Source organism: Dermacentor andersoni, chromosome 4, assembly GCF_023375885.2.
Source record: "Dermacentor andersoni chromosome 4, qqDerAnde1_hic_scaffold, whole genome shotgun sequence".
Classification (NCBI taxonomy): domain Eukaryota; kingdom Metazoa; phylum Arthropoda; class Arachnida; order Ixodida; family Ixodidae; genus Dermacentor; species Dermacentor andersoni.
Window position 1 is genome coordinate 995,226 of NC_092817.1, and position 26,748 is coordinate 1,021,973.

The window sequence follows — 26,748 nt, forward strand, 5'->3', positions numbered from 1 at the left end:
AACGCCCTTGTGATTGTTTGCACTGCTGTGTTGTCGTTCCTTTGTCCCAAGGGCATGGAGGAGAACCCCACAGGGTGCAGCGGGCTTATAAACTATCCCTCCATAGTCTAAAAGTTTAATAAACACCTCCTGCCACTGCCCCACATGGTGTGCGACGACATTTTCGGTATGTTTATAGATTTTAAGCATTTACCCTTGAGGTACGTTATGTGGGGAATGAAACTTATTTTTATTCGAATCTGGGCCGATCGCTTTTTTCCAAATAATCATATACCAAACTCTATGGTTGACTTAGGCTCTAGGATTAAAAAAAAAAAAGACGCATCTGTTTTTAACTGAAAATGATAAATATGGTGCATAGCTAGCGCCATCTAGAAAAGTCTATCACAGCCACTACTAGCCAAGCCAGAAGCCAACTGAAGCACATGAGCGATGCCACCATTTTGAACTGTGTCATAACAGCGTGCGGCGTGGCGTTATCGTAATGACACCAAACAGGCAATGCCACTATAGTGCCACTTTCATATAAATTGTGCTAGCCACAGAGGCATCGTCAAACGTTCAAGCCGGGCAGGACTTCAGTACCGATGAGAAAAACGTCTGTCGTTGGAGCAATGGGAGATGCTTTTTGCATGCGCCACAACGAGAAGATGACAGTGATAAGGCAGATAAGTGGTGTGATAACAGAGAGGAGCTGTTCATAGAGATCGCGCTGTGTTTCGACGTGTACGAGCCTTGCCACACTTTCTGCACATGCGTGGGCACACGGGCATGAGCTTGTGCGCGTCTGCAAGTGCACAAAGCTAGCAGCAATGAAGATGTAGAGTGAGATTAGCATGTTCATATTAAATAAATGTTGTTTTCATTTTGTGAATGCTGTCCTCACTTGTTTGTTCGGCCTACATTCGAGGTAAGCTTTTTATTTTTTTCTGGCTTCGGACATTTACGGGTCGGCTTAGAATCGGGTCGGGCCTAAATTTGAGTAAATACATTACTTTAGTCTAGAATGGTGCCTAAAAACTTGTGTTGTGTGTTCATTGGTATAAGCTGTCTGTGAAGTTCTGCTTCGTGATCTGCTACCAGCGCTCTCTTTTGTGTGAATAGAACACACAAGCTTTTATTTGATTATTTTTTTAAGCCATTTTCAGTGGCCCATTTCGACACCTTGTTCAGGGCTACTTGAACCTGTCACTCGCACTGTAAGGTTACAGGATTTGTAGACTATCTATGATGCTCAACGTACATGAAATAAAATGTAGCTGAAGGCAATGATGTCTGGAGTGAATTCATCTTAACTATAGAAAGCGTACAGCTAAGCACCCCTCCTTAACCTCCTAAAACTCCTTGTACAATATATTGCACCTTCAATTTTTTCTTCTTTTTCAAGATTCACTCGGAAGCGATCACTTAAAATATTCACTCTGGACATGAAGTCATGTGCATCTGGAACTGTATGGAAGCGGTTTACTAATATACTTGTCACCTGCTTTCGAGAAAGTTGAAACTAAATTGATCTGGACCTCTGTGTTGTCACAGATGGCAGGAAGCAGATGGCAGGAAGTTTATGCTTGTGTCGCGAAGCTCTTTGGGCAGTAAGCATTCGCGACTGGAACGATAGAGCAGCGAGAGGTAGTAGAGGTAGTACAGCCAACCGAGCACCGAAACAAAGTTTTTCTCTCTCGTCGTCATTGTCTCTCTCATAGCCACAGCCTCACTGCTCCATATTTTACAGTACGGTTATCTCCTCCGCGGAAAAGGACGCCGTCCCGAGACCTACGGGTAGGACAACACAGGCGGATCATAGTAGGGCTTGAGACACTGGACATGCACAATTTCGCGTCCTCGACGGCGATGATCCAAAGGTAGCTCGAGGGGTTCCACGATATAGTTGACTGGAGACGTTTGGTTGATCACACGATATGGGCCCTGGTACTTCGACGCGAGTTTCTGTGACAGTCCAGGGGTAGGGGCTGGAACCCAAAGCCACACTAGCGAGCCAGGATCATAGGATACAGGAGCATGGGAAGTTTCTCGGTGGTGCTTCTGGTGTTGCTGGTCTTCTGACGTAAATATACGAGAAAGCTTGCGACACTCTTCTGCGTGTGCAGCAGCTTCGGATAACGTAGTGGTTTCCATGGTGACAGGGCAGCACGGCAGGATAGTATCCATTGTGGAAAAGGTTAACGTCCATACAGGAGAAAGAAGGGCGAAAATCCTGTGGTACTCTGCGTGGCGTTGTTGTAAGCGTAGGTCAGAAACGGTCCTATTTGGTTTGGTCGGATGCAACGTACATAGCCAGCATGTCACCAAGAGTGCGACTAAAGCGCTCGGTCATGCCATTAGTCTGCTGGTGATACGCAGTAGTAGTGAAATTAACGATGCGGCATTCTTTGAGGAGAGCCTCGATGACGTCAGAGAGGAAAACGCGGCCTCTGTCACTGAGTAATTCCCTGGGAGCTCCATGGCGAAGGGTGATGTGGTGCAGGAGAAACCAGGCGATGTCACATGCAGAAGCGCTGGACAAAAGGGAAGTTTCCGCATAGTGCGTAAAATGGTCGATGGCCATGATTACCCAGCGATTGCCGCCTGATATGGTTGGCAGAGGTCCATAAATGTCGATACCTACTCGATCAAAAGCACATGCTGGGTAAGGCAAAGGCTGCAATGGGGCGGCTGAATGACGAGGGGGATATTTGAGGTGTTGGCAAACGAGACAGGAGCGGACATAATGACGGATGAATTGATACATCCCCCGCCAGTAGTAACGGAGGCGTAGACGTGTGTATGTCTTCAGTACACCTGCATGCGCGCACTGGGGATCGTTGTGGAATGCTGCACAAATATCCGAACGCAGGTGCCGAATAATGACAAGCTACCATTTGCGGCCGTCCGGGAGGTAGTTACGATGGTACAAGAGCCTGTCTCGAATGAAGAAGTGATGTTCTTGGTGATGTAATGCGCGATTGGTAGTGGGTGTCGATGGGGTGGACAAGAAACGCAGCATGGGCACAATCCATGGGTCTTTCTTTTGCTCCAAAAGAATGTCCGTGGCAGCAAGGGAAGACTCTGACAATGAGGCCTTCGGGGAGCTAACCTCTTGTGTTAGTGGTGAACGAGAAAAGGCATCCGCATCCGAGTGTTTTCAGCTAGAACGGTACAGCACTTGAATGTCGTACTCTTGCAGTCGAAGGGCCCATCGAGCAAGACGACCGGATGGTTCTTTTAAGGACAGCCAGCACAGCGAATGGTGATCAGTTATCACGTCAAATGGGTGGCCATAGAGATACGGACAGAATTTGGTTATGGCCCAAATTATAGCCAGGCATTCTTTTTCTGTTACAGAATAGTTCAATTCAGGTTTAGTGAGTGCACGACTGGCCAAGGCAACAACGTACTCATCGAAGCCAGCCTTTCTCCGAGTGAGAATGGCACCAAGGCCAACGCCACTGGCATCCGTGTGTATTTCAGTTGGAGCGCTTGGGTCGAAATGGCGCAGGATTGGTCGTGACGTCAAGAGACGATGCAGCTTTGTGAATGCGGCATCGCAATCCGGTGACCAGGTCGAAAGGCTGTGGCCACCATGAAGAAGCTGCATTAAAGGTGCTATTATGGTGGCAAAATTGTGGATGGAACGGTGGAAGTACAACGCTAACCAAATGAAGCTGCGCAGTTCTTTGCGCAGGTCATTGGTCGCAGAAACTGGGCAACAGCTTGTAGTTTCGCCGGATCAGGGAGTACACCTTCTTTCGACACAACATGGTCGAGGATGACCATCTGCCGGGCAGCGAAGCAACACTTCTTCAGGTTAAGCTGGAGGCCAGCATCGGCGATGCACTTGAGGACGCGTTCAAGTCGAAGTAAGTGGGAAGGAAAGTCCGGTGAAATGATAACAATGTCATCCAGATAACACAGGCATATCTGCCACTTGAGGCCGGGCAAGATGTTGTCCATCATTCTTTCAAATATGGCAGGCACGTTACACAGGCCAAATGGCATCACAGTGAATTCAACTAAACCATCAGGTGTGATGAAGGCCATTTTTGGATGGTCCGACTCAGCCACTGGCACTTGCCAGTACCCGGATCATAAGTCTAAAGATGAGTAGAAGTCGGCGCCTTGGAGGCAGTCTAGCACGTCATCAATACGGGGTAGCGGATAAGCATCCTTGCGGGTGATCTTATTGAGTCACCGGTAGGCCACGCAAAAGCGAATTGTGCCATCCTTCTTTTTTACCAGCACTACAGGAGAATTGCAGGGACTGTGCGAAGGTTGTATGACGCCGCGTTGGAGCATGTCTCCAACTTGCTCAGTGATGACGCTACGCTCCTTACGGATACACGATACGGCCTGTGGCGTAAAGGCGCATGGTTGCCGGTGTCGATGTGATGGACAACAGTGGAAGTACGGCCTAAGCGAGATTGGTGCAGGTCGAATGACGTGCAAAAGAGGTCCAGGAGATCGTTGATCTGGGTGTGCTGCACTGGAGTGAGGTTGGGATCAATAAACTGGGAAAATGTTCGGTCACACGGCGGCGTGGGAGGAAAAACTTGAAGGGCCACAGCATCAACCGGAGGAGAAGCTGGATCGTCAGGCACATTGTAAAGGAAGCTTGGTTCGATTTCATCGGCATAACCAAGACACTCATCGTGGAGCAGGCTAGCAGGGCAAGGAAACAGGTTCGATACATAAAGTGCACTGGAACCTTGTCAAATGGCAAGAAGGGCGAAAGGAAGCAAGAAGGGATGACAGCGAGCAACAAGCTTAGACGGCGTGAAAAGAACTGTGGAGTCGGAAAACCCAACGCAAGAAATAGGTACAAGTGCGGCAGAGTATGGAGGAATCTCGGTGTCGGCGGTGACAAACACACGGCCGGAAGCGTCATCAGTATCTTCAAAAGTGTTGGTGCCGAATGGCGACAGTTCGTGTTCAGCACGGGCACAATCTATAAAGGCATGATGAGAGGACAGAAAGTCCCATCCTAAAATCATGGCATGGGAGCAGTGAGGCAGAACAACGAACTCAACATGGTATAAGGCGCTGCTTATAACAACACGCACGGTACACTTCCCTAAGGGTTCATACAGCGCAGCGCTTGCTGTACGTAATGAAATGGCAGAATATGGCGTCGCGACTTTTCTAAGGGTAAGACGAAGCTGGTCCAAAATCACTGATATTGCTACTCCCGTGTCTACAAGCGCATCAACGGCAATGTCTTCTGCATAAACTTCAAGGACGTTCTCAGGAAATAAATGAGGTCTTGAGGAGTTCGTTGAGATCGCAGTTTTTGCCTCCGGAACTGCGGTTCTTAGTTTTCCTGTCGGATAGCTTCAGGGCGACGGATAAGCGGCGACAAAGAACGCCGACGGGGAGACGTAGCCTGATGGGTATTGAAGGTTCGGGAAGCAGGAGGCGAGGCTTCGAAGGGCTGAGCGGCAGCGGAATGGGACGGAGAGTCAAAACCATTGCTTTGTGCCCTTGGAGAATCCGAAGGATACCATCGGGGCCGGCGGCAAAGCCATGCTACATGACCAGGCAGGCCGCACGAACAACAGATAGGTCAGTTGTCATGGGTGTGCCACGGATTGAGAACAGCGGGCGGAGACTGATGGAAATATTGGTGAGGTCAGCGGCCAGTAGCTGCTTGGGGGGGTAGGTGCAGGTAAGTCTGGATTGAATACTTGCAGACGGAGGCCTTGGATTCGCGACAACGGCAGCGTACACAAGTGGAACAGGCGAAGGAGGCGGTTGATGAGCAAGTGGTACTGCATTAGCGACTTGTTCTTGTATCACCTGATGGAGATTGGGAGACAAGGGTGACTCTGAGGCTGGACTGACTGGCAGAAGAGAGAGTTGGTGTGCCACTTCTTCTCGTACAAATTGCTTGATTTGGTCGAAAATTGCTGAACTGCAAGGAGTAGCACTGACACCATCACTCAGAGCTGAAAGCGTGACGTCCGGAGCGAGAGCTCGGCGTGTAGAAAGCTGTTGTTTGTGCAGCTCCTCATATCTGGCAGAGCGTTATGAGGTTGTTGACCGTCTGAGGATTCTTTGCCAAGAGCATTTGGAAGGCGTCACCTTCTATGCCTTTCAAGATGTTCTTGACCTTGTCATCTTCGGTCATATCTGGGTTGATACGCCGGCAAATGTCAACTACATCTTCAATGTAGCTCGTAAAAGTTTCGTCGTTTTGTTGGGCACGACAGCGAAGCTGTTGTTCAGCCCGAAGTTTGCGCACAGCAGGGCGACCGAAGACTTCTTGAAGTGTCGTTCAGAATGCTGTCCAGGTAGAAAAATCAGCCTCAAGGTTGCAGAACCAAAGATAGGCGACCCCGGAAAGGTAGAATGGTACGTAACCAAGCTTGTCAGCATCAGACCATTTGTTGTGGGCACTCACTCGGTTGTACGATGACAGCCAGTCCTCTACGTTATGATCGTCAGTGCCATTGAATATGGGAGGATCCCGTTGGCGTGGTGCACCAGGACAGACGACCGGAGGCAGTGCCATGGGTGGCTCGGTAGGACTAGTCTCCTCAGGCATGGGAGATGTGACGGGGATCGTCCGGCTTCAGAGTTCCAGGTTTGCAAAAGGTCCAGCACCTTCCACCAGATGATGCGAAGCTCTTTGGGCAGTAAGCGTTTGCGACTAGAACAATAGAGCAGGAAGAGATAATACAGCCGATCGAGCACCGAAACAAGGTTTTTCTCTCTCCGCGCCGTTATCTCTCTCATAGCCACAGCCCCACTGCTCCTTATTTTACAGTACACTTGAAAGAAATATCTCCCAGCTTGCCCTCTTTGCCTGTCTCAGCGTCCGTCTTCCGTGACTTGATGTGTTCCAACTCAACGAGATTTTCTGAAGTCGGAAATCAATGCAGTATGCCCCATGCTTTACTTATTCATTTTTTTTTGCTTTTATGCAGCCATTATTTCACAAGCAAACCCGCCAGCTGCCCTTTGTATGAGGAATGCACTTCCTTGCTGTGTCTATAATAAAAGTAGTAAAATATGCTACTGCATCGTCCATATTAAAATTGCTGATAAAATATTGCATTATATATGTTGATTCTTTAAAGGGCCCCTCACCACGTCTGGCTATTTTGAGCTGACAAGCGAAGAGCATACACTGCACGATAACAATCATGTCTGCAAAGTATTACATCACTACGTGCCATGGAAAGATCTGAAATTTCAATCCGAACGCCGTTTCCCTCTTCACTCGGGGCCACCGCGCTCTCAGTCGGACAGTGACGTAATTGTGCCCCTGCGCCTATGTAATCGTGCCCACAGTGTGATGTCGCTCGTGTTGACATGTCACTTTGAGAATTGTTCAAGACAACATCTGTTATCTGTGTGATCTGTTGCTTGAATTGACGAATTGAAGTTCTGAGAAATAATAGAACACACAAACGGAATGTCTATGTGTTTTTTGTTTAACTTCGCACCGAAGCAAGAGAGAGGTACTTCCACTTCGTCTGCTTGTTCCCACGGTCGTGCGGTCACGTGCGCAGGTACTGCAACTATGCCATTTTCTACCGTGTTCCAGTGCGTGACGACGCTCTACGATCTACTTGTTTTGCCTTAGTATTCGTGTAGCACTGAATTATACCGCTAGTCATGTTTCCTTGTGCATAGGGGCAAAATCGTGTGCTGCGCGCATGAGACAACAGCTCGCGCACGACACCATCGGCGAAAATGTGTAGCGCTGAAAAAAAACAAAAAAAACAAGCAAGGAGCAAAAAAAGAAAAAGAAGCATGAGTCACTTTATACGGTGTGGCGCTGCCCCCTGACATCCCAACACGCAGGCAGGTATGATACCTGCCTCCTTGACTTATATATCTTTTCCCTTTGATTGTCACAATTTCTTTTTTCCATGATGGGCAGGACCACAAATATGCAGCATGTGTAGCAAACACATCACAGTTCACACAGGGAAGGTGTTTTCACAAGATTCAGAGTTGTGTTCATGAGCACTGCATTTCGCACAATTTTGGCAGCCTCAGCAGTTCTGTGAAATGTGGCCGAATCACTGACACTTGAAGCATCACAGCAGATTTAGGACATACGGTCCGACCCGGATCTTTACATACCTGCCTCGATTGTCTCAGGGCAGCACACTTGAACCATAGGTGAGGATAAGGCGCTTTGTCTGGATGCTTTTGCCGTCACATCTCATCTTAATGTGCTTGACATTGATTACATTTTGGTCACTCCTACCTTCTAATAGCATAGTTTCAATTATTTCCATCAAGTCATAATTGGAAACAACTGCACAGGTTGTGTTCATCGTGCAGTGTGGGGATACTGTCAATGAGACGTCGCCGAATGACACTAGGTTGGGCAGCCCATCTCTGATGCTTAATAGCCTGGGTCAGGAGCTTTGGTGAGAGACTTTGAAACAAGGAAAGGAGAAATTGTTCTTGCAGTCCTTTCTGGTTTTTTCAGAATTAATAACTTGGAAACACGAAAAGTTTTCTTTTTGCTCTGCAAAAAACCGAAAAAATTATTGGTACGTCCTTTTTCTGAGGGCGATAAGGGAATGGGGGTAAGAGCCTACCATAAGTGTACATGGAATTTCTGGCAACAACACAAGGCACCCACTATAAAGTCCATCAAGGGGACGCTGCAGGACCTGGACAGAACAGGTCCTGCAAATGCCAGCTATACGCCACTACTATAACTAAATATGAATAACTAGGGTGGTTATGTCACACAAGGTCAACCCTTGCTGTCAGGAAAATCAGAAGTAACAGCAAGTGAGAAGAAGAAAGGAATCACAAAGTGAGAGAGAAATACGAGGATTCAAGAGGAGGACAGGAAAAGGCAACCACCGATTTCCCTCAGGTGGGCCAGCCCGGTGGTGCTCCCTATGCGAAGCTGAAGTCAAAGAGGTGTGTTACCTCTGCTGAGGGGCCTTCACAGTCCAAACACTTAGCATCAGCACAATTCCCAGGATCCCTTTTTCGCCGGACACGTTTAAGCGCGGGAGGGTCCAATGACCGTGTGCTCGGGTCCATGGTGTCGCAACACACCAAATGCCTGCAGATGCAAACGCCCTTGCTGGAAATATCATTAACACAGAAGTCATTACTTTGTGACAACATAGTATTGTGATATCACCGAGAGATGCTCAAGAGACGAGCCGCCGCGAGAACGATGATGAAGTTTGCCTGTGCCCTTGGCGCGGGCGAGTGTCAGCCTGGCTGTCTGGCTCCAGTGTAAATAGTCTGTACATAGCCTCCTTTGTCTGTGTCTTTCCACATGTAACATTCTGGTGGAGGTGCACGGTAACAATCCCCGTACGTTTCGTGCATAAAAGTAAATAGTAAACAGTGGCTGCTAAGCTCCCAAGTAGACAATAAATTGAGACAGACGGAGATGCATTCAGCGGCTTCTATGGTCAGCAGATCTCACCTGGTACAGCTGGCAGACGAGCAGGCAGCTGACCCAAGCGCTGTGCAGGAGCGTGTTGAATGCTATCCAGGCCACCCAACCACTCTGGGACAGGGCAGCCCAGAGTGTGTGCTCCTTCCAGACTGGAAAGGGGGGGGGGGGGGGGCATTATTGACACATGCTACTCTTGCAATTGAGCAACAAGTGAAAAGTTCTGTTGACATATTGTCAGTAGACAGTAATGTTGCCTTCTATTTTGAGTTGTATATTGCAAGTCCTTCAATATGAGTACAGGGAAACAATGTCATAGCAAACACAACAATTGTTTCAATGATCTGCATGAAAGCAATGCAGGTTGCACAATGCTAAGGCTCTTGTTCATGGCTTGATCACAATTGTGCGAAGTTCAAGGTTCCTACAGAGCATCCGACACAAATTTCAAGGACAATTAAAGGATTTCCATTTTGCTGAAGGCCAATATTTAGGCAGGTTGAAGCCAACTTCAGTCACACGCATAAATGAAAAAAATATTCATACCTCCTCCTTCTCAGCTGCAATTCTTTACCACTAAGCAGCCAATAAATCACATAAATGCTGCAAGCTCCTCAGGTAGTTTTTCAAAGTTGACTTTCCCATTGCAGTGATTTAAATCGCCTTGTGGCACATTAATCTTTGCTTAATGAGGTTTAATAGTGTCTGGATTCAGCCAAAGATACACATCACATTAGAGCCAAATGACTAAAACTTACTTTCCTTCAGGCATTTGGAGCCCAGGCCTCAATAACAGAGCTGTGATGGCTGTTATGTCAACCAACTAGCAAAACGAAAATGCTGACACGGCTTGATCTGCCTTTGTCCATAGCACCATGATGGCAACGGCGTTTTAAACAAGCATGTCATCAGTGGCTGTGGACCTTCAAGACTGCAATCGCTTAGTGAAACTCTCAAATGAAAATACGTAGGATCGTTTCCCTATAGAAAGTGTCCACGGCATGGTGCTGCTGCAGAGTTTGTTATTTTGAATGTCACCCCCCAGCCAAAAATTTTTAAATAAATCAAGGAGCACATTTAGTTGAAGGATTATTTAAGGGCCCTTGAATATGTTCTTCTAAATTCAATGGTTTTCAATGGTTTCAAGGAAGTGTACGAACCCTGGTAATGACACTTCATTCACAGCAGCCAATGCCAATAAGCTGTTTCCGTGACTGTGTTCATTTTAGTAAGAAGCAGTATGTTACCTTTATCGGGAAAAAAGACAATGAAGAGTAATCCCTACAAATAAGGCTAATTACTATATAGATGCGGCTGTTTCCATACCACACTAGTGCACTTGCCCTGGAAAGAAGGAAGGAACCTTCGCACCGTTATGGCAAAGCGGGACACACACTGTCAGTGCTTGGACTATCACTCCACATCTCCTTCCACTCTCAACACTCAGTGGTGACCAGGCTTATGTGTGCATTCCAAGACCAGACAGTCACATTGCTAGCTCAGTTAGTTAAATGTGAGTTAGTGGCACAAAAGTGGCTACGGCTATGCTGCGCCAAACACGAGGCGTTTTAAAATTGAATTTAGGAAGAAAAAGGCTGTGTTAATCTATATTTTATGTAAAAAGCCAGTGTCATCTCCTAAAATTATAGCAGGTTGTCAAGGTATGTGTAGTTGATATAAGTCGTGCAAAAGGTTTCGTCTGTGTACTTCAATATGTGTACATGTCAGTAATATATGCATAACTGTCAGTGGGTCTTGCCATTTCTTGCACGTTAGTGCATCTTCTTTAGTATGTAAATAATTGTGTGTGAGGTGTGTGTGCCCAATGCGTAGCCGGCATAAAACTACTTGAAAGAACCGCTCCTGGTGGTTACATGACTCCCACTCACCAAGTACGGGTTTAGTAAGATGTAGCTTGTTGTCTGCACAATGGTCCCATTCGTGTAGCCATTTTGACGTTAAGGCCTTCCTAATCGCCGAATACTATCTTTATATGGAAGTGTTGTATTTGTTATGCTTTTGTATGCTGCCATCGATGCGCATCTATCAGCTGCTTCATTACCGGCTATCTCGAAATGGCTTGGGACCCAGCGGAAACAAATTGATCTCCCATACTTTTTAAGCGTCACCATGTTTATAGTATCCCCTAGCAGGGGATCACACTCAGTTTTCAGATGTAGAGCCTTTAATCAGGGTATCTACCAAGTTGACATTTCCAAATTCCCCGAGTCTTCCAGGTTTTCCCTGAGTGCCTTTGCGAAATTCCCTGAGTGACGCAGTACTATGTTTTATGTCAAGATGGGCTGAAACCATGTCGCCTGATGCTGTCGCTCTCTAGTAAGCATGAGAAAAAATAAAATAAAAACGACTTTATCCAGTTTAATACTAAGGAGTAGTGTTTATTTTATTCAAAAAGAGAATAGAAGGGAGGGGTTAGTAAAATGCACATCAAATAAAATGTCTTCAAAAAAAATTCTAAATCGAGTCGGACATTCTCAAATGCGAATAAAAAGGAGATACATAAAGAAGCAAATATTTTCGAATATGAGCTATTTCTATCAACTGATAGCAAGCTCAGTGGTATGAGGCCCGAACTTTCTCACAATATAGATTCTCTCTCAACAGCTTGTAAGTCAACCACAACTGTGCTGACATACTCTCAGTCCGTGCACGGTGCCTCAGTGTTTTGTTTCACTGCTTCAAAAAGTTTATTTTGGTTTGGATGAGGGACACCTGCATCTCGACATCAGCCAACACTTTGTTTTTTGAGCTCAAGCTAATTCAAAATGGCGGCAGCACGCTTCCTTTCCCATTGATTCCTCAATGCCGTAGGTCCTTTCTGTTCTCGTCCTTCTTCCACCGCTCATTTGCCCCACGGACCATTTGAAGCATCTTTTTGGTCAGTTGTAGTCAACGTCCGATTTTTCAGAAAACGTCCGAAAAATCGGCCAGTTGGAAGAGAATGCATGTCTTTTACTGCCCTTAAGGACTCAAACCACCGCAGGCACATTCGAAAAAGCTCTGAAGGCCTGTCGGTACACGTATTAGTCATATCGGTGCTCATACTGTGACAAGACATAGCAGGTGCATGCGTGTATAATTAAGGAATACATACTGTGTCCCGTGGCAATAGCAACTTCACACGTTTGTTAAGCTTCACCACAATACTATTGCGCATGCTTCACGAAGTAACATTTCTGTACAGAGGCAAAGCTGATTTTCGGGAACCAGCATTATGCAATGCACTGTTTTTTCCGAGCTTCGAAGCCAATCGCGAGGACCACAAATCAGGAGTCGGTTCCATTGCTGACAGCAGCGAATTCTTTCAATGAAAAACACTGCACCCAACAGCAAGAAACTTAATAGCGAACGTCAAAGCAGCTAGGCCTAGCGTTGCCACCGTGGTGGCTATGGCTGCCAGCGGATCTGCGTGCGAGAGCACCGGTTCGAGGTGGCGAGGTAACCAAAATGGCAGCGGTGGTGGCTTTGATTAATGCCATTTCGGACCGGCGGTCCCAGCAAAGAACTCTGGAAAATCAGACGGCGAACGGTTCTTGCGTCCGAAATTTCAGACGTTCTGATATATTGACTCTATGGGGTACGTGGTGGTATCGCGAAGCCGTCCGAAAATTCAGTCGTTCACTGTACTGGCAACTCCTCCAGCCGACGACAGGGCGTCAAAGATGATTTGTTACAATTCCTGTCTGTTACTCGAGCCAGCATTACCGTGACTTTCGTTCCCTTTCAATAAAATTTTAGCTAATTTTCCCTGATAGAAGCCCAAATTCCCTGAGTTTTGCTCGAGTTTTTCAAGACTACTCAATATCCCTGAGAATTCTCGGTTTTCCCGGTTGGTAGACACCCTGTTTAATGTACTTAAGGAACCAGTTCCTAAGTTCACGAGTTCCTAAGTCTGAAATTTGAAGAAAGCAAAGTGAAAAACGACATGCTGCGAAAACAGAACGAAGCTCTCAAAAAAGAGAACCTAACGCTGAAAGAATGTGATAAGACTGTGAAAAAGCTTACAGATCACAAATAGCGAGCAATACTGTAGGAACTGCAATGTGGAAATCAAGGGGATAGAGGAGGATAGGAATGAAAATCTGCATGAAATACTGAATCAAGTGGGTACAGCTCTGAATAAGCCAGTAACCGTAAGCGTCATTGATGTTTGCCACAGAGTGAAAACCAGGAATGATTCTTCTTGTTCAAACATAATAGTGGAATTTAACCCTTTGAGGGTCGATTTTTTTATTGCAGATTCCAATTCTTCTTAGGGACTTACTTTGAAAAATATGTACCGTCATTTTTCTAGGGTGACCGTAAACTGAGAAAAAAATAATTTGCCTTGGTATATATGTACTCTTGATTCATGAATAACAACAATAAAAAAGCAAATAAAGTGATAAGAGTTAAAAATTTGATGCATTGTTATACACATAGTTCAAGGCTTTGAAAATGTGCACACGAGAATATTTCGCAACTCTCACCTGTTCGTGCTCTTACACCAATAGTTACGTCCATAGCGTAATTGAACTGCGTAGGTGCGCACACTGAAGAAAACTGCATGGTTGTGTGCCCGTCAAAAAAGCAAAACGTGTAACAAACTTCCGCTAATCTTCATCTTATCGCCAATCAGAGGCAATTAGTTTTCGCGAGTGTCAAAAAGAAAGGTACGGAAACGCATGCATGGCAGCATCCTTCCTATGCGCACCCCCGTGAGCAGTAAATGAGCAAGAAACAAGTGGTTGCCCTTCGAGTGATTAGTAACGAGATAGCCATTAGTTTCGCGAGTGCAAGAAGCCGAAACCACCCGCAGAACAAAACCCAAAACCGCTGCCCACTTGCGTGCGCGCCAATGCACGAGCGGTAGTATAGACACGCGTGGGAGCAAAGTAGCTCTGAAACAAACCACGCAATGAAAAGCGAGAGAGGGAGGCACGCGAAAAAAGATTCCCTGTATTCCCACATAGTGGCAGCACATGATAGAAAAGAAAAAGTTAGGAAATTTGCGTGCTTTTTAAACGTACAGATGGTGCCGCAAATATACGGCATCAACCATTTTTGGACTTGTTCGCAACATTGTACATTTTCGTCATTGACCTTCAAAGAGTTCAGAGCTGCTCAAAGTGTGACGCCTTTCTGCTCAAAGCAAGGAAAACTAGGCTCTCGACTAATGACATCGGTCACTCAAGTAATAAGCCAGTATTTGTTACTGAGCATCTCTGCGCTACTCTCAAGAAGTTGGTTGGAATGGTAATCAGTAAGAAAAAGGCATGCCAATGGAAATTCGTATGGACAAGGGATGGAAAGATGTTTGCTTGAAACGACGAACAGTCCACAGTACTTCGCGTAAGCACTGAAAGTGACATTGCGAAAATAGTTTGAGTGAATGGCGTCACGCCTTTAAACATCACTCCAATCCATAATGGCATTGCAACCTGAAGACGTTAACAGACTTGCACCTTCCAAAAATGATATTGGACTAACGTGCTTCCACTTAAACATCAGATCTGCCTACCACAAATAGGACTTGCTAAACCTCTTCTTGAACCAATCTTGTTTTAAGTTCAACATAATTATGCTGACCAAAATGTGGTTTAATTCGGACTGCGATGCTATAGTGATTGATAATTACCAGACTTTTTGTCTAAACTGCCAAGATAAACGTGGTGGAGGAGTGTTACTGAATATCAAAAAGTGCATTACTTGTGACCTACTTCCTGAATTTTCATTTACAACACATGATGCAAAGTGCGTTGCTATTGTATCAGAGAAACATATTGTAGCTGTAATGTACCACCCTCCAGATGGAATTGTGGATACATTCATTGTGTATTTGGAAGGTTTATTGAACTATGCAAGTGAAAACGACCTGGTACTAATACTGGGGGTGATTTTAACATCGACATGCTGAATTACTGAAATGCTCAACACAAGTTACAATGCTATTTTCATACTGTTCGACTAATGTGATTAGAGATTTCACACGAGTGAAAAAGACAACGAATACATCAATTCACCTATTTATAACAAACCTACCAGAGCACAATGTTACTGGTGGTGTATTGGCATCAAGCATTAGTGATCACTTACCTATTTTTTTTTTTTTGGCAAAAGTGCTTAATCAAGACCGTAGGACATTTCCACAAACCAAGAGAATTCAAGATATTTGCGAAGAAACATTGCAGAATTTTCGCAATCATCTTATAAAAATAAAATAGGATGCCTTATACATGTCTCACACCTCTGATGATGCATATGACGAATTCTTGTGCCTATTTCTTGATGCATACTGGAAGTCATTTCCATATATCATACACAAAAAAGTAAAAAAGCGTGCAAACCTTGGATAAATAAGGAATGCCTTAAAATGACTAAAAATAAAGATACGCTTCTTAACAGGTTCCTCCAAACCCATAACACTGATGACTGGGACACATTTCGGACACACAGAAACAAAACTAATGCCTTATTATGGAATGCAAACCGAAACTATCTCTACAGTTACTTCTATATCGGGAGAAAACAGAAATTGGACTTAATGTGGAGCAAAATTATTGAGCTACTAAATCAGGTACCAAAAAATGCAGAGGCTCGTGAAATAACACTGAACAATCAATTTAAACAAGGAGCTGAATTAGCAGAAGAATTTAATCACTACTTCATAAATCTAGTCACTAGCTCTCATTCTACGGAGGCAGTAAATGGGATCTCGAGAAATTCAACGAGCATATATATGAATCCCACAACTGAGAGTGAAATAATGTGTACAAATCTCTTAAGAACAGCTTAACGTTTGATATTGACAACATTCAATCCAGGCCAGTAAAGTACGTTCTTGACATCATACTGCCACAGCTCATGCACATTTATAATCTAGCTCTCTCGACAGGTGTTTTTCCAAAGAAAATGCAAATAGCAAAAGTTATTACGATATTCAAAGGTGGAGAAAAAAAAAACAACTTATCAAATAACAAGCCAATATCCATACTGCCCATGTTCTCCAAAGGTTTAGAAAAAAATTATGTACGCTAGAATAATTGGGTTTGTCAACAAGTACAATTTGATTAGCCCCACCCAATTCGGATTCAGAAAAGGCAGGTCTGCAGAATTTGCCCTTGTCATGCAAAAAAGAAATCATTCTAAAAGCCTTCAATGAAAAACGCCTGATAGCTGGTATATATATCGACTTCTCGAAGGCGTTAGACCGTCTAAACCATTTAACGCTAACTAAAAAACTTGAATTATATGGAATTAGAGGCACACCGCTCACGCTTATAACATCCTACCTGCAACATAGAATGCAATGTGTTTGCATTCAGGGAAATTTATCTCCGTGCAAAGCAGTTACCTCAGGTGTCCCCCAAGGGAGCATATTTGGACCACTTCTATTTAATTTCTATATAAATGACATTACACAAGGTAACCATGGCACAGAGTATGTAACTTACGCAGATGATACAACAATTCTTTTTCACAGTCATCGCTATGAAACTCTTCAAAGTAATATTAATGAAGCTCTCCGCGATCTACACAATTGGAGCATAATAAATTCGTTTGAAATTAACATAGCTAAAACAAAAGCTATTATCTTCACACGCTAACAAACCTGAACCAGCTACTTATATTACAAACGAAAGCACTTCGTCACATTGCTTGCATTGAAAAAACTGCGCACACAAAACCTCTATTTATAAAATACAATCTTGTAACTGTGTATAAATTGTACGCTTTAAATCTAGCCAGAAAATATAAATAGTATTCAGATGGACTTCTACGTACACTTTCAGAGTTGACACCACTCCCAAGGTCTTATAATTCATGCAGTGATGATATCTGGAAAATACCCTTTACATGCCTTATGTTAACAAAACAAATGCTTCGTCACACGCTTCCAAAGCTGTTAAACGAACTTCATCAATACGGAATGAAATTAGAAACAACTGGGAACTGTGCAATCAAGGCATTTTTTTGTTGGGAAAAATAGATGAATTTCTTTTGTGCAAAAGCTACACATTAAGTATAATTTTATTCAAGATTTCCGAATAATTTCTTTTCCGCAGTGTTAAAATTGTATAAAGCATCGATGAATTTATTGTCATGAATGCCTTAGGGAATTATCATTGTATAATGTGTTCACACATTTTGTATTCCCACGCTCTCACTGTATGCCATATAAACAGGGGTTTGAAGCTTCTCAAGTGGATAGATCTACTTTTTTTTCGAGCCCTCATCTTCCACAAAAGAACAGATTTGCGGATGGAATAAAGTTTTGTGATTGACTGACTGATTGGTTGATTTGATTGATTGATTGTGCACATGACTGTATTTTTGTGTTTGTCAGTGATAATTTTTTTAACTACAACCCATATAGCATAAACTTCAGCAGTGAAAACAGAGGCATGTCTTGGTAATCGAATACTTGTTTCCCAATTTTCCATTACAGCCCCTACACCCATGTGTTTTTTTGTTTTAGAGTCACCAGTGTAAAATTACATGTTATTCTGTTATTTGTACTGAAGAGCATGGAATTCTTGTATAATGTGTTTGTGTGAGGTGTCACTTTTCTTTAGACGTGTTAATGTCTAGTCACATAACTGTGTGAAATTGTACCACGGGCACAATCGTTTTGGTTTTAACGAACACAGAGGTGAAGTAGTTCCTTCCAAATTGTGCATCACTGATCCAGCCATTGCACTAAGGTGTGAGTGCGAGCCTGAAATGTGCGTACTGCAGCAGCAGATTAGAGCAGTGCATTCTGCTCCACAAAACATTGAAACTGGCCGAGAGACGAGAATCAACCTATATCATCATCATCATAATTATCATCAGCCTGGTTACGCCCACTGCAGGGCAAAGGCCTCTCCCATACTTCTCCAATGACCCCGGTCATGTACTAATTATGGCCATGTCGTCCCTGCAAACTTCTTAATCTAATCCTCATCCGCCCACCTAACTTTCTGCTGCCCCCTGCTATGCTTCCCTTCCTTTGGAATCCAGTCCGTAACCCTTAATGACCATCGGTTATCTTCCCTCCTCATTACATGTCCTGCCCATGCCCATTTCTTTTTCTTGATTTCAACTAAAATGTCATTAACCCGCGTTTGTTCCCTCACCTAATCTGCTCTTTTCTTATCCCTTATCATTCTTCTTTCCATAGCTCGTTGCGTCGTCCTCAACCCTTTTAGAACCCTTTTCAAAAGCCTCCAGGTTTCTGCCCCATACCTGAGTACTGGTAAGACACAGCTGTTACACGCTTTTCTCTTGAGGAATAATGGCAACCTGCTGTTCATGATCTGAGAATGCCTGCCAAACACACCCCAGCCCATTCTTCTGATTATTTCAGTCTCATGATCCAGATCTGTGGTCACTACCTGCCCTAAGTAGATGTATTCCCTTACCACTTCAACTGCCTCGCTACCTATCGTAAACTGCTGTTCCCTTCCTAGATTGTTAAACATTACTTTAGTTTTCTGCAGATTAATTTTTAGACCTACCCTTCTGCTTTGCCTCTCCAGGTCAGTGAGCATGCATTGCAATTGGTCTACTGAGTTACTAAGCAAGGCAATAATATCAGCGAATTGCAAGTTACTAAGGTATTCTCCATTAACTTTAATCCCCAATTCTTCCCACTCCAGGTCTCTGAATAACTCCTGTTATTCAGAGACCTGGAGCATGCTGTGAATAGCATTGGAGAGATCAACCTATATATGGCACTGCAAATGATGGCTAGTGCGTAAAGCACATTGAAGCACGAGATCATATCGAACTGCTTGAGGCACTCTGGATTTAGGAACACCCAAGCAGTGACTAGCTCAGCTGAAGACAAAGATGACCTTTTAATTGCTTCACGGTGGATGACGCTCGACGACAAGGGATTTGTGCCCGTTGATGTTCAGCTCGATGACTTCGTTAACATCAATGTCAACGGGAAATTCCACATGAATTGACAGATTCTGAGATCACTGAGAGCGTGCAGAAACATGACACTGTCTCGTCATCTGGAGAAGAACACAATCCGCAAGACACACTGACTCTAGCGACTACTTTGAGTAATGGATGCTTTTGACCTCATCAGAAACGTTATCGGAGCACAACACAATGATATTGCAATGGCTCTTTTAATGGACTGTGAGACTCCCGTAACACCTTTGCTTACCGTGAAGCGTAAACAATCCAGGCTGACCGACTTCTGGAAATAAAACTTCCGGTAACCATAAGCTTGAAAAACTTTGCCGACTTTGTCATAAATATGCAGTGAAATTGTGATAATTCAAATTGCTTCACTGCAGCAGCGCATGTGCCCTAAAATTAGCGCTTCACGATTTGCCGGGCAAGCGTGCTTTAGGCATCAGCCGCGATGCATGAAAAATTCTGTAAAATGTGTTGCTGAGTGGAGGAGCATCATGCTCTTCCCTGACCGTCGCTCGTAGGTTGAGCTTTGTGGAAATTCATCTACTCAAGGTACAGCACATCTTGTTTTGTTGCACCTTCTCTTTTTTTGTTTTTTTGTTCACTGTAACCTTCTCATGGTTATATTGTACAAAGGTGAATTGTTCTGTTCCTGTGGCACTGCATTTAATGTATAGAAGCATGTGTCTCTGTCATGGTGGCATTTCCTGCAGCTTTTACTGCTTGTTCCCTATGTCATGTGTGCAGTAGGGTGATGCAATAAACATTATTACCGTTGTAAGTCAAATCTCTCTTATCTGCAAGTTGTTTGAATAGATCAAACTATATCGTACATTGAAGCAGTTTGTGAATGATTCAGAATGTTGCCTCACACTCAAAGGTGAGCACTTACATGCAAAGCAGCCGTACCATGACCAGCCTAGCATGCCCAGAAGGAAAATTAAATAGTTGACAAAGTAAACATGGTTCCCAGCCCCTGCAAAGAGACAAATCAATATCCTCATTAGCAAGTGACCTGACGAGACTCTACAATTTGAACAACCAAAGCAAACTTTTACCGCCCCGCTCACTGCAGCATTTTTGTAGAGTTGCTGAGAGGCTGACTAAAGTTTTGACAGTGAATATTGAAGCCCATCACAAATCCACTCACTCATTAAATAGCTACAGTACACAGAGGTGCTTGATGAAGTGCATTCGAGCTCTTATTGTATGTATAGTAGCCTAAGTGATGATGAAAAGATTCCTGCGAAACCCATCTAATGATGGCTGTCAACATTAATGCGATTAGCATTGAAGCACAGTAGCAACACACTGTATTGCTGAAGACAACTCTAATTAAAATTCCTAGTGATCATTCTAAGATTTCCATTGCTTTGAATATAGCATGCAACATGTCTCGGGGCAACTCGATCGCTGTCATGACCGTGATGGCCTGACAATGACTGTATGATGAGGACACAGTCACAATGACAGCATGATGGAGATGGAATGGCATCAATGAAACGACAAAGGGTATCATGGGATGAAGGCCCTCACATGTGACACACTATTTTTTGGTTGTGTATGCAAGCAGTAGGAGAAGTCTCCCTAGCCTTCGTAACATTGCCTGCTATGTATGAAATGGAATGTAGGTTTTGTAAACATTATAGGCCTTGAGCTGCCGCAGTGGAGATGCAATACAACTGCCTCAGCACTCTTAGATCATCTGCTTGGACAAGAACTCATCCATATTGTGCATGCATGCAGGTCCTCACCAACACAGTTGTTGACCCAAGGGCAGTGGTGGTCGAAGCGAGCCACACAGTGGTTGCACACAGAACAATGCTTGGAGCGTAGTGGCCGACGCACAAGGCAGGTGCTGCAGAACACGGCCGGGTCGAAGCCATCTCGCTCGGCCAGCTCCACTATCGTCTGCGCCACAAGCCCTCTTAAAGAGGTCAACATATACCACCAACAAGAGGCACAGCCCCGGCTCCAAAAATATCTTTTGAGATGTCTAACACAATCTGTCAGTCACTGTCCTCATAAGCAGGTATCAATAAGTGGATTGGCATCATTATCATGCACCAAAAAAGCACCTGTGCCTATTTCCTTGAAATAAGTCTAAGCTAAATCATTAAGTACCGTACCTCCAGTTCATGTCTTCTGGCACAACTACAAAAAATTAGGCTTTCAGCACAGAATTTGTCAATTTATAGCTACTGCTACTGAGAACACATGACATGCATGCAGGACATGCAGACAGTGACATACAAAACAGCATGTAAAAAGAGTGCATTTTTATATTTTCCACTGCTGCTGTTTGCTGTCCGCCAAGCATCATTCCACTTGTCTTCAACAACACAAAGTTGGTAACAATGCTCTGTGCATCTGAGGTGTCAAGCACAAATAACAGGCTGATTGGCAAGTGACTGGTCATAGGCAACGAGGCAGGCACACATCCGCAATCTCACCCTGTACTTTTGTTCCACGTTGGCGATGATGATGCCTGGATCTGCCCGCCACGACTTGTAGAAAGAGTAGAACAGTGGCACAGATGAGATCACAAAGCCCACATTGACCCAAAGGGTGCCAACATCTTTAAGCTCAAGTCAAGGTTCTACTGGGTAGAGTAAGAAAGCATGCAAAATATAGCCTCTTTGCATAACTTCAAACCAACATTCACTTAGCCACATGCATAATCATATGACAAAAATCCATAGGCACACACAGAAATTCACTCACAAATGTGCACAGTATTTTCTGGACTTAGTTTGTACACAGCCTTGATAGCTTTTCTTTCTCTTGCTACACTTTTACACTGTCCCTTGCTTTGCAGAGGCAGTGTTGTTTCACGCGCATAGCGACGCAATACCGCGACATTTTTTCAATGGCCTCATCCTTGTGCTTGTTGCATGGGAAGGTCAGTGAAAGATTACAGAGAATGTGTTCAATGATGCCCCAGAACACATCACAGTCGTCCATGTTCTTTTAAAAAAGAAATCAGCACGGTGAAGCATTTCGAATAACTGAGTTCGAGTGCGTGAGAGCACCTTGTGGCCCTGCAGAATGTCAGCGTTGCCTCCTGCCTACTAGGGGTTGTGACTGAAAGAGACTGCGTGCTGTTTGCACAGGAAAGCAGCTTCATCATTTTTTGACTGACGAACGCTGTTCAGTATGGCGTCAACAACAGCGGCACTGCTGTAGTCATGTCGCACGCTATCATCACACTCACTCTTCAGTTTCAATCAGACCGTCCAGCTTTGCTTTGAGCATGTATAGGAGGTTCGACTGGTCTAGTTTCTCATCCATGAATGCAGCTCTAAAGGCAGCAAAATTAAGATCAGGAGCTTCCTCTCCCGCTTCGCAGTTGCCAAACATAGGCAGGTTCAGCAGAGTGCACACGGCGAGCGTTCTGTACAGCTGAAGGAATGTCGGCATGTCGGGGTTCACCTGCAGCTAATCAGGCTTTTCCGAAAGATCGTTCTACAGGGTCCTAACCGAATTTTGCAGTGAGAACATATTTGAAGCCGCATTCTGTTCGCAGGTGTTTTGTCAGGTCTAATGAAGATAAGAGGGATACTCGGAGGCCCTCAGCTGTTAACGGAGTCATGAATGTTTGATGATAACACCAAAGTTGAGATCATGTTCCCAGTCGTTGAGCCATTGTGATTCCCTCATTACAGGGATGTCCTTGCCTTTTTTTGTGAACTCCATCACCTGGATGTCGCCTGTTCACTGCATTAAACACGTCATCCATAGGTTCAGTAAACTACACAGTACCTGCCATATCTCCAGCATAATGAACACATTCGGCTCAGTTGATGGCCAAAGCCATAGATTGGCTTTGGCCATCTGCTCGTTTTACTTTGAGCAGACGCGGCTTTAGCAGTCATGCACTTAAAGACGTGCGGCTCATCTGAAAATACGTACACCTTTTGCTCTCCAGACACAGGTTGCTCAAAGAAGTGTTTGGCTGTGTCCATTTTCTCACTGACACCAAGCTCAGTCCACATTTTTCTGTTGGTGCTGGCGCCATCACATACAATGCCATCAACAACCGTGCCTTCATTTTCCAACATTGCTATCGCTTGCAGCACCAACTGGCTCAAAACAGTTCCCTTTGTCGCTCTCCTTAATGCAAACACCCCACTAGATTGTGAATAATTTTCTTCGAAGGATCAAAACATAAACACAAGTTTGTGGTCGGCCAGGATAGATGTTTCCCTGCTACCCTCACTGTAGTCAATGAGGCCAATGTAGGTTAGCATTATTGAGTCTACACATAATCTTTCCCTCACATGTACCGCATCAAAGAGAAGCATGTCATGCCTTCGGAAGCTAGATTTCACATCCAATTTCTTTTTCAGTGCTGCAAGAAGTCCTAATCGAAACCACATTTCATCTCTATGGTAGCAATGTATTTCCTTACGGCTCTAACACAGGGCAAAGACAATATGTTGCTTGCCCAAAGAAACCTGTAGCTTGACGTCTAACGAATATGTAACAGTAGACAGTAGCAGCCAGTTCTCTGCGTACTGCCTTCTCTGTTCTGACATAGCTTTCATGGTCGCTATGCACGCCATTCACAGCATACGGTAAGTTTCCAGGAGCCCCGCTTTGTTTGCCAGGTCTTCCACTTCACTGTGTTTTAGGGCTTTAGCTTGCTCTTCATACTTCAGCAGTTCATTGACGACTGCTTCCTTTCTTTTCTGGAGCCTCAAATTTGAAAAAAAAAAAAAATATTACACACATTCCCAATTAAAATAGCCCAGATAAAAATTATCTGTGCTCATAACCTGTGCAAATACCATATATGTGCCAGATTCTAAGTACCTCTTTTTCAGCAAAATTGGTTCGAAAATTGCCTGCATGTTGCCTGTAAACAATTTTCTTTTTTACAGGTCGTGTTGTAAGGGCAATAGATTTTTTTCACAGAAGCCTGTCTTTCTGGAGTGTCCTACCATTCAAGCATTTTCGCAGTTTCTCTGTTTGCAAAAAAGAAAAATTGGTTCACATAGTTGAGCAAAGTCGAAGACTCCAGTAGTGTAGTAACACCAGCCATAAATGGCTCCTGTTCAAGCACAAGAACAAACTTTTTTCGATTGCTTTGATAAGTGTAAACCAAGAGAGACCAAACCGAAAGAGACCAAGAGCACAACAGCAAGGTTTCCTACTAATGAGGTTTAAACATCTATGAAGCAACAGATAATCTCTTTGCAACATCCTACCTAGTGTATTGTAGATTCGTGAGAACAAGAAGGATACAAGGCCACAGGTCTGTCATCCACGTGATATACATCCAGAATTTAGTAGCCAGGTACACAGCCATCGGGAGAACATTCATAGTGCGTTCATCAAATAAACATCTGAAATGACAAAATGTAGAGACCAAATATCTGAAATCACAGCACATCACATGCACAGAAATGCCTTGGGTATGTACAAAGCACTGGCCACTTGATAAAAACATACATAGGTGCTGTGACCTACGCCACACAGCAATGAATGCGCAAGGACGGGAAACAGGAGTTGACCACTTGCCACCACTACTTGGATAGAGGCGGCTCTTATCCAGGCGTAGCAGAATGGGTGTGTTGGGTGTGTTGGACTACTGAGTTTACGCTGTGCCTTAGCTTGTTTGTACTATTTTTTTTTGTTTTGCCCATAGGAGAAGAAAGTGTAGAGGTCTTCGTGGGACTGTGTGTCGTGTGGCACCATGTCACACAACAGCTGCGTGGTGGTGCGAGGCACAAGCACAAGATATCGCAGGTTTCCATGAAAACAGTGCAGTGAAGCATAGTTGAAAAGTTTCCGAGCTGTGCACAGCCAAAATGATACAGAGGTGTGACAAATCTTTAAGATGTTTGCTTCGCTTTACAAATGATGCAGCTGCTTGCAGATGCAACTCTCAAGTCACGTGACCGCTAAAGTGAAGCAATGTCATGTTCCGTATAAAGTCCAAGTTCGATAATATCCTATCGCGACCAGCGTGCTGTATGCTTTGAGTGTAAGTGAAAGCGTCCAAGGGTGAGCACAGAAGGATGGGGGCTTGACGAGTGCAGCAAGCATCAAGTGCACATAGGAGAGGGAGTGGGGCAAGTTGGCATGCGTCTCCTTTTCCAGCATGGCCATGACAGTGCGTGGATGTCAGCGCAACTGAGTGCATACGCAGTCTGCGTGCCTTATTTAGATCTAATCTGCAGCATGTGCAAAGAATGGGCGTGCCGAGATGGCGTGTCATAATGTAAGCTGTCTTCGCACATTTAGTGCTGGAGGTTGTGTATTCTCAAGTTTCGGAGACGTGTTGACGAGAGGCACAAGAAGCATTCACGCCCCGCTGCTGGCGCTTTTCTTGATAGCGTCATCCTACTGCAGATGATACTATCAGCTACAGGGTCGGAGAGGATGTGAAAGCGTTGTTGGCTTCATTTTGCACCGATGATGTGAAGATATCATTGGCACGGCATGAAACCTTATCTTTCGTTACGACTTTCAAGTTAAACAAAATGAAATTTTTTCCTTATTTAAACTTCCTTTTCCTGATTGCCCAATCACTCGGAAAATTATGCGGCCCCTTCCTTGTAAGAAAGATCCATTGTCAACTATACTTATTTGCATAAAAGGTCGAATTTTAATATAACGAAATTTTGATATAACGAAGTGAATTGCTGATTTTATCTACCCAATTATATCGAAATTTAACAGTAATGATTTAGTAATTATTTACTACATGAAAGGCTATGTAGCTCAAAGAATTATAAACAAAACCAAATGTGACAAGTGCTTGACAGCACTTATTTGGCCATCTGTTTCTAAAATACCTGCGGATGCCTGGTTAAATCAGGAAGTAGACGGGGGAGGAGTGCATTGCTCATCTAACTGCGTTTACACATCTGCAAATGTGGAAAACCTGTTCACATACAGCTTTGTGGGCTCACAATACATCTCCCTGCACAGTGTCGGTAAATTGCCCAAAAAGGAGGCTTCACGACATGACACAACGGCCCGCGACGATAGACCTACTGCATGTTTTTAGCACGGGGCCGAAAAACCTGACAGCTCTTTCAGGAGCATGAGATATCCAGGACAGTTAATGCATTTACTGCCTAAAACATTATGCCACAAAGTATGTATAACACTGCACTTGAACGGACAGATGGATGCTAGAGCATCCCCTTTGAAACGGTGTGGTGGGTAGCGCCACCAAGCTCTTGTTCTTAGTTTGTCTAATGTCCTACCTATATTTCTGAAAAAGGAAAGAACACACAAAAACAAAGAATTCTCAGCATCAAACTTTTTGAACCATTACTGGGAACTTTGTGTACGCCTTCGTTGTTTGTGGTCTCCATACTTTTCCGCCAACAAACCTCCAATCACCTCTTACTAGTCTCCATTGTGGGCATGTTTATTTTCCCCTTGCTGTCCTTAAACCCAAGGGCTTCAAGGAGGCCAGAGGAGCCTGAACCGAC

General features: G+C 44.3%; 1 protein-coding gene across 2 annotated transcripts in view; it reads right to left on the bottom strand.

The window, feature by feature from the left end:
- The window catches only part of Hip14 (palmitoyltransferase Hip14), a 139,729-nt gene that overhangs the window by 66,783 nt on the left and 46,198 nt on the right, over window positions 1–26,748 (bottom strand). For both annotated transcript variants that reach the window (XM_050182741.2, XM_055073304.1), the window contains exons 8-12: window positions 24,545–24,645; window positions 21,751–21,875; window positions 21,052–21,208; window positions 20,190–20,273; window positions 9,413–9,534 (exon numbers count right to left, since the gene is read on the bottom strand). In XM_050182741.2, coding sequence (XP_050038698.1) covers window positions 9,413–9,534; window positions 20,190–20,273; window positions 21,052–21,208; window positions 21,751–21,875; window positions 24,545–24,645 — 589 coding nt within the window. The remainder of the gene's footprint in view (window positions 1–9,412; window positions 9,535–20,189; window positions 20,274–21,051; window positions 21,209–21,750; window positions 21,876–24,544; window positions 24,646–26,748) is intronic.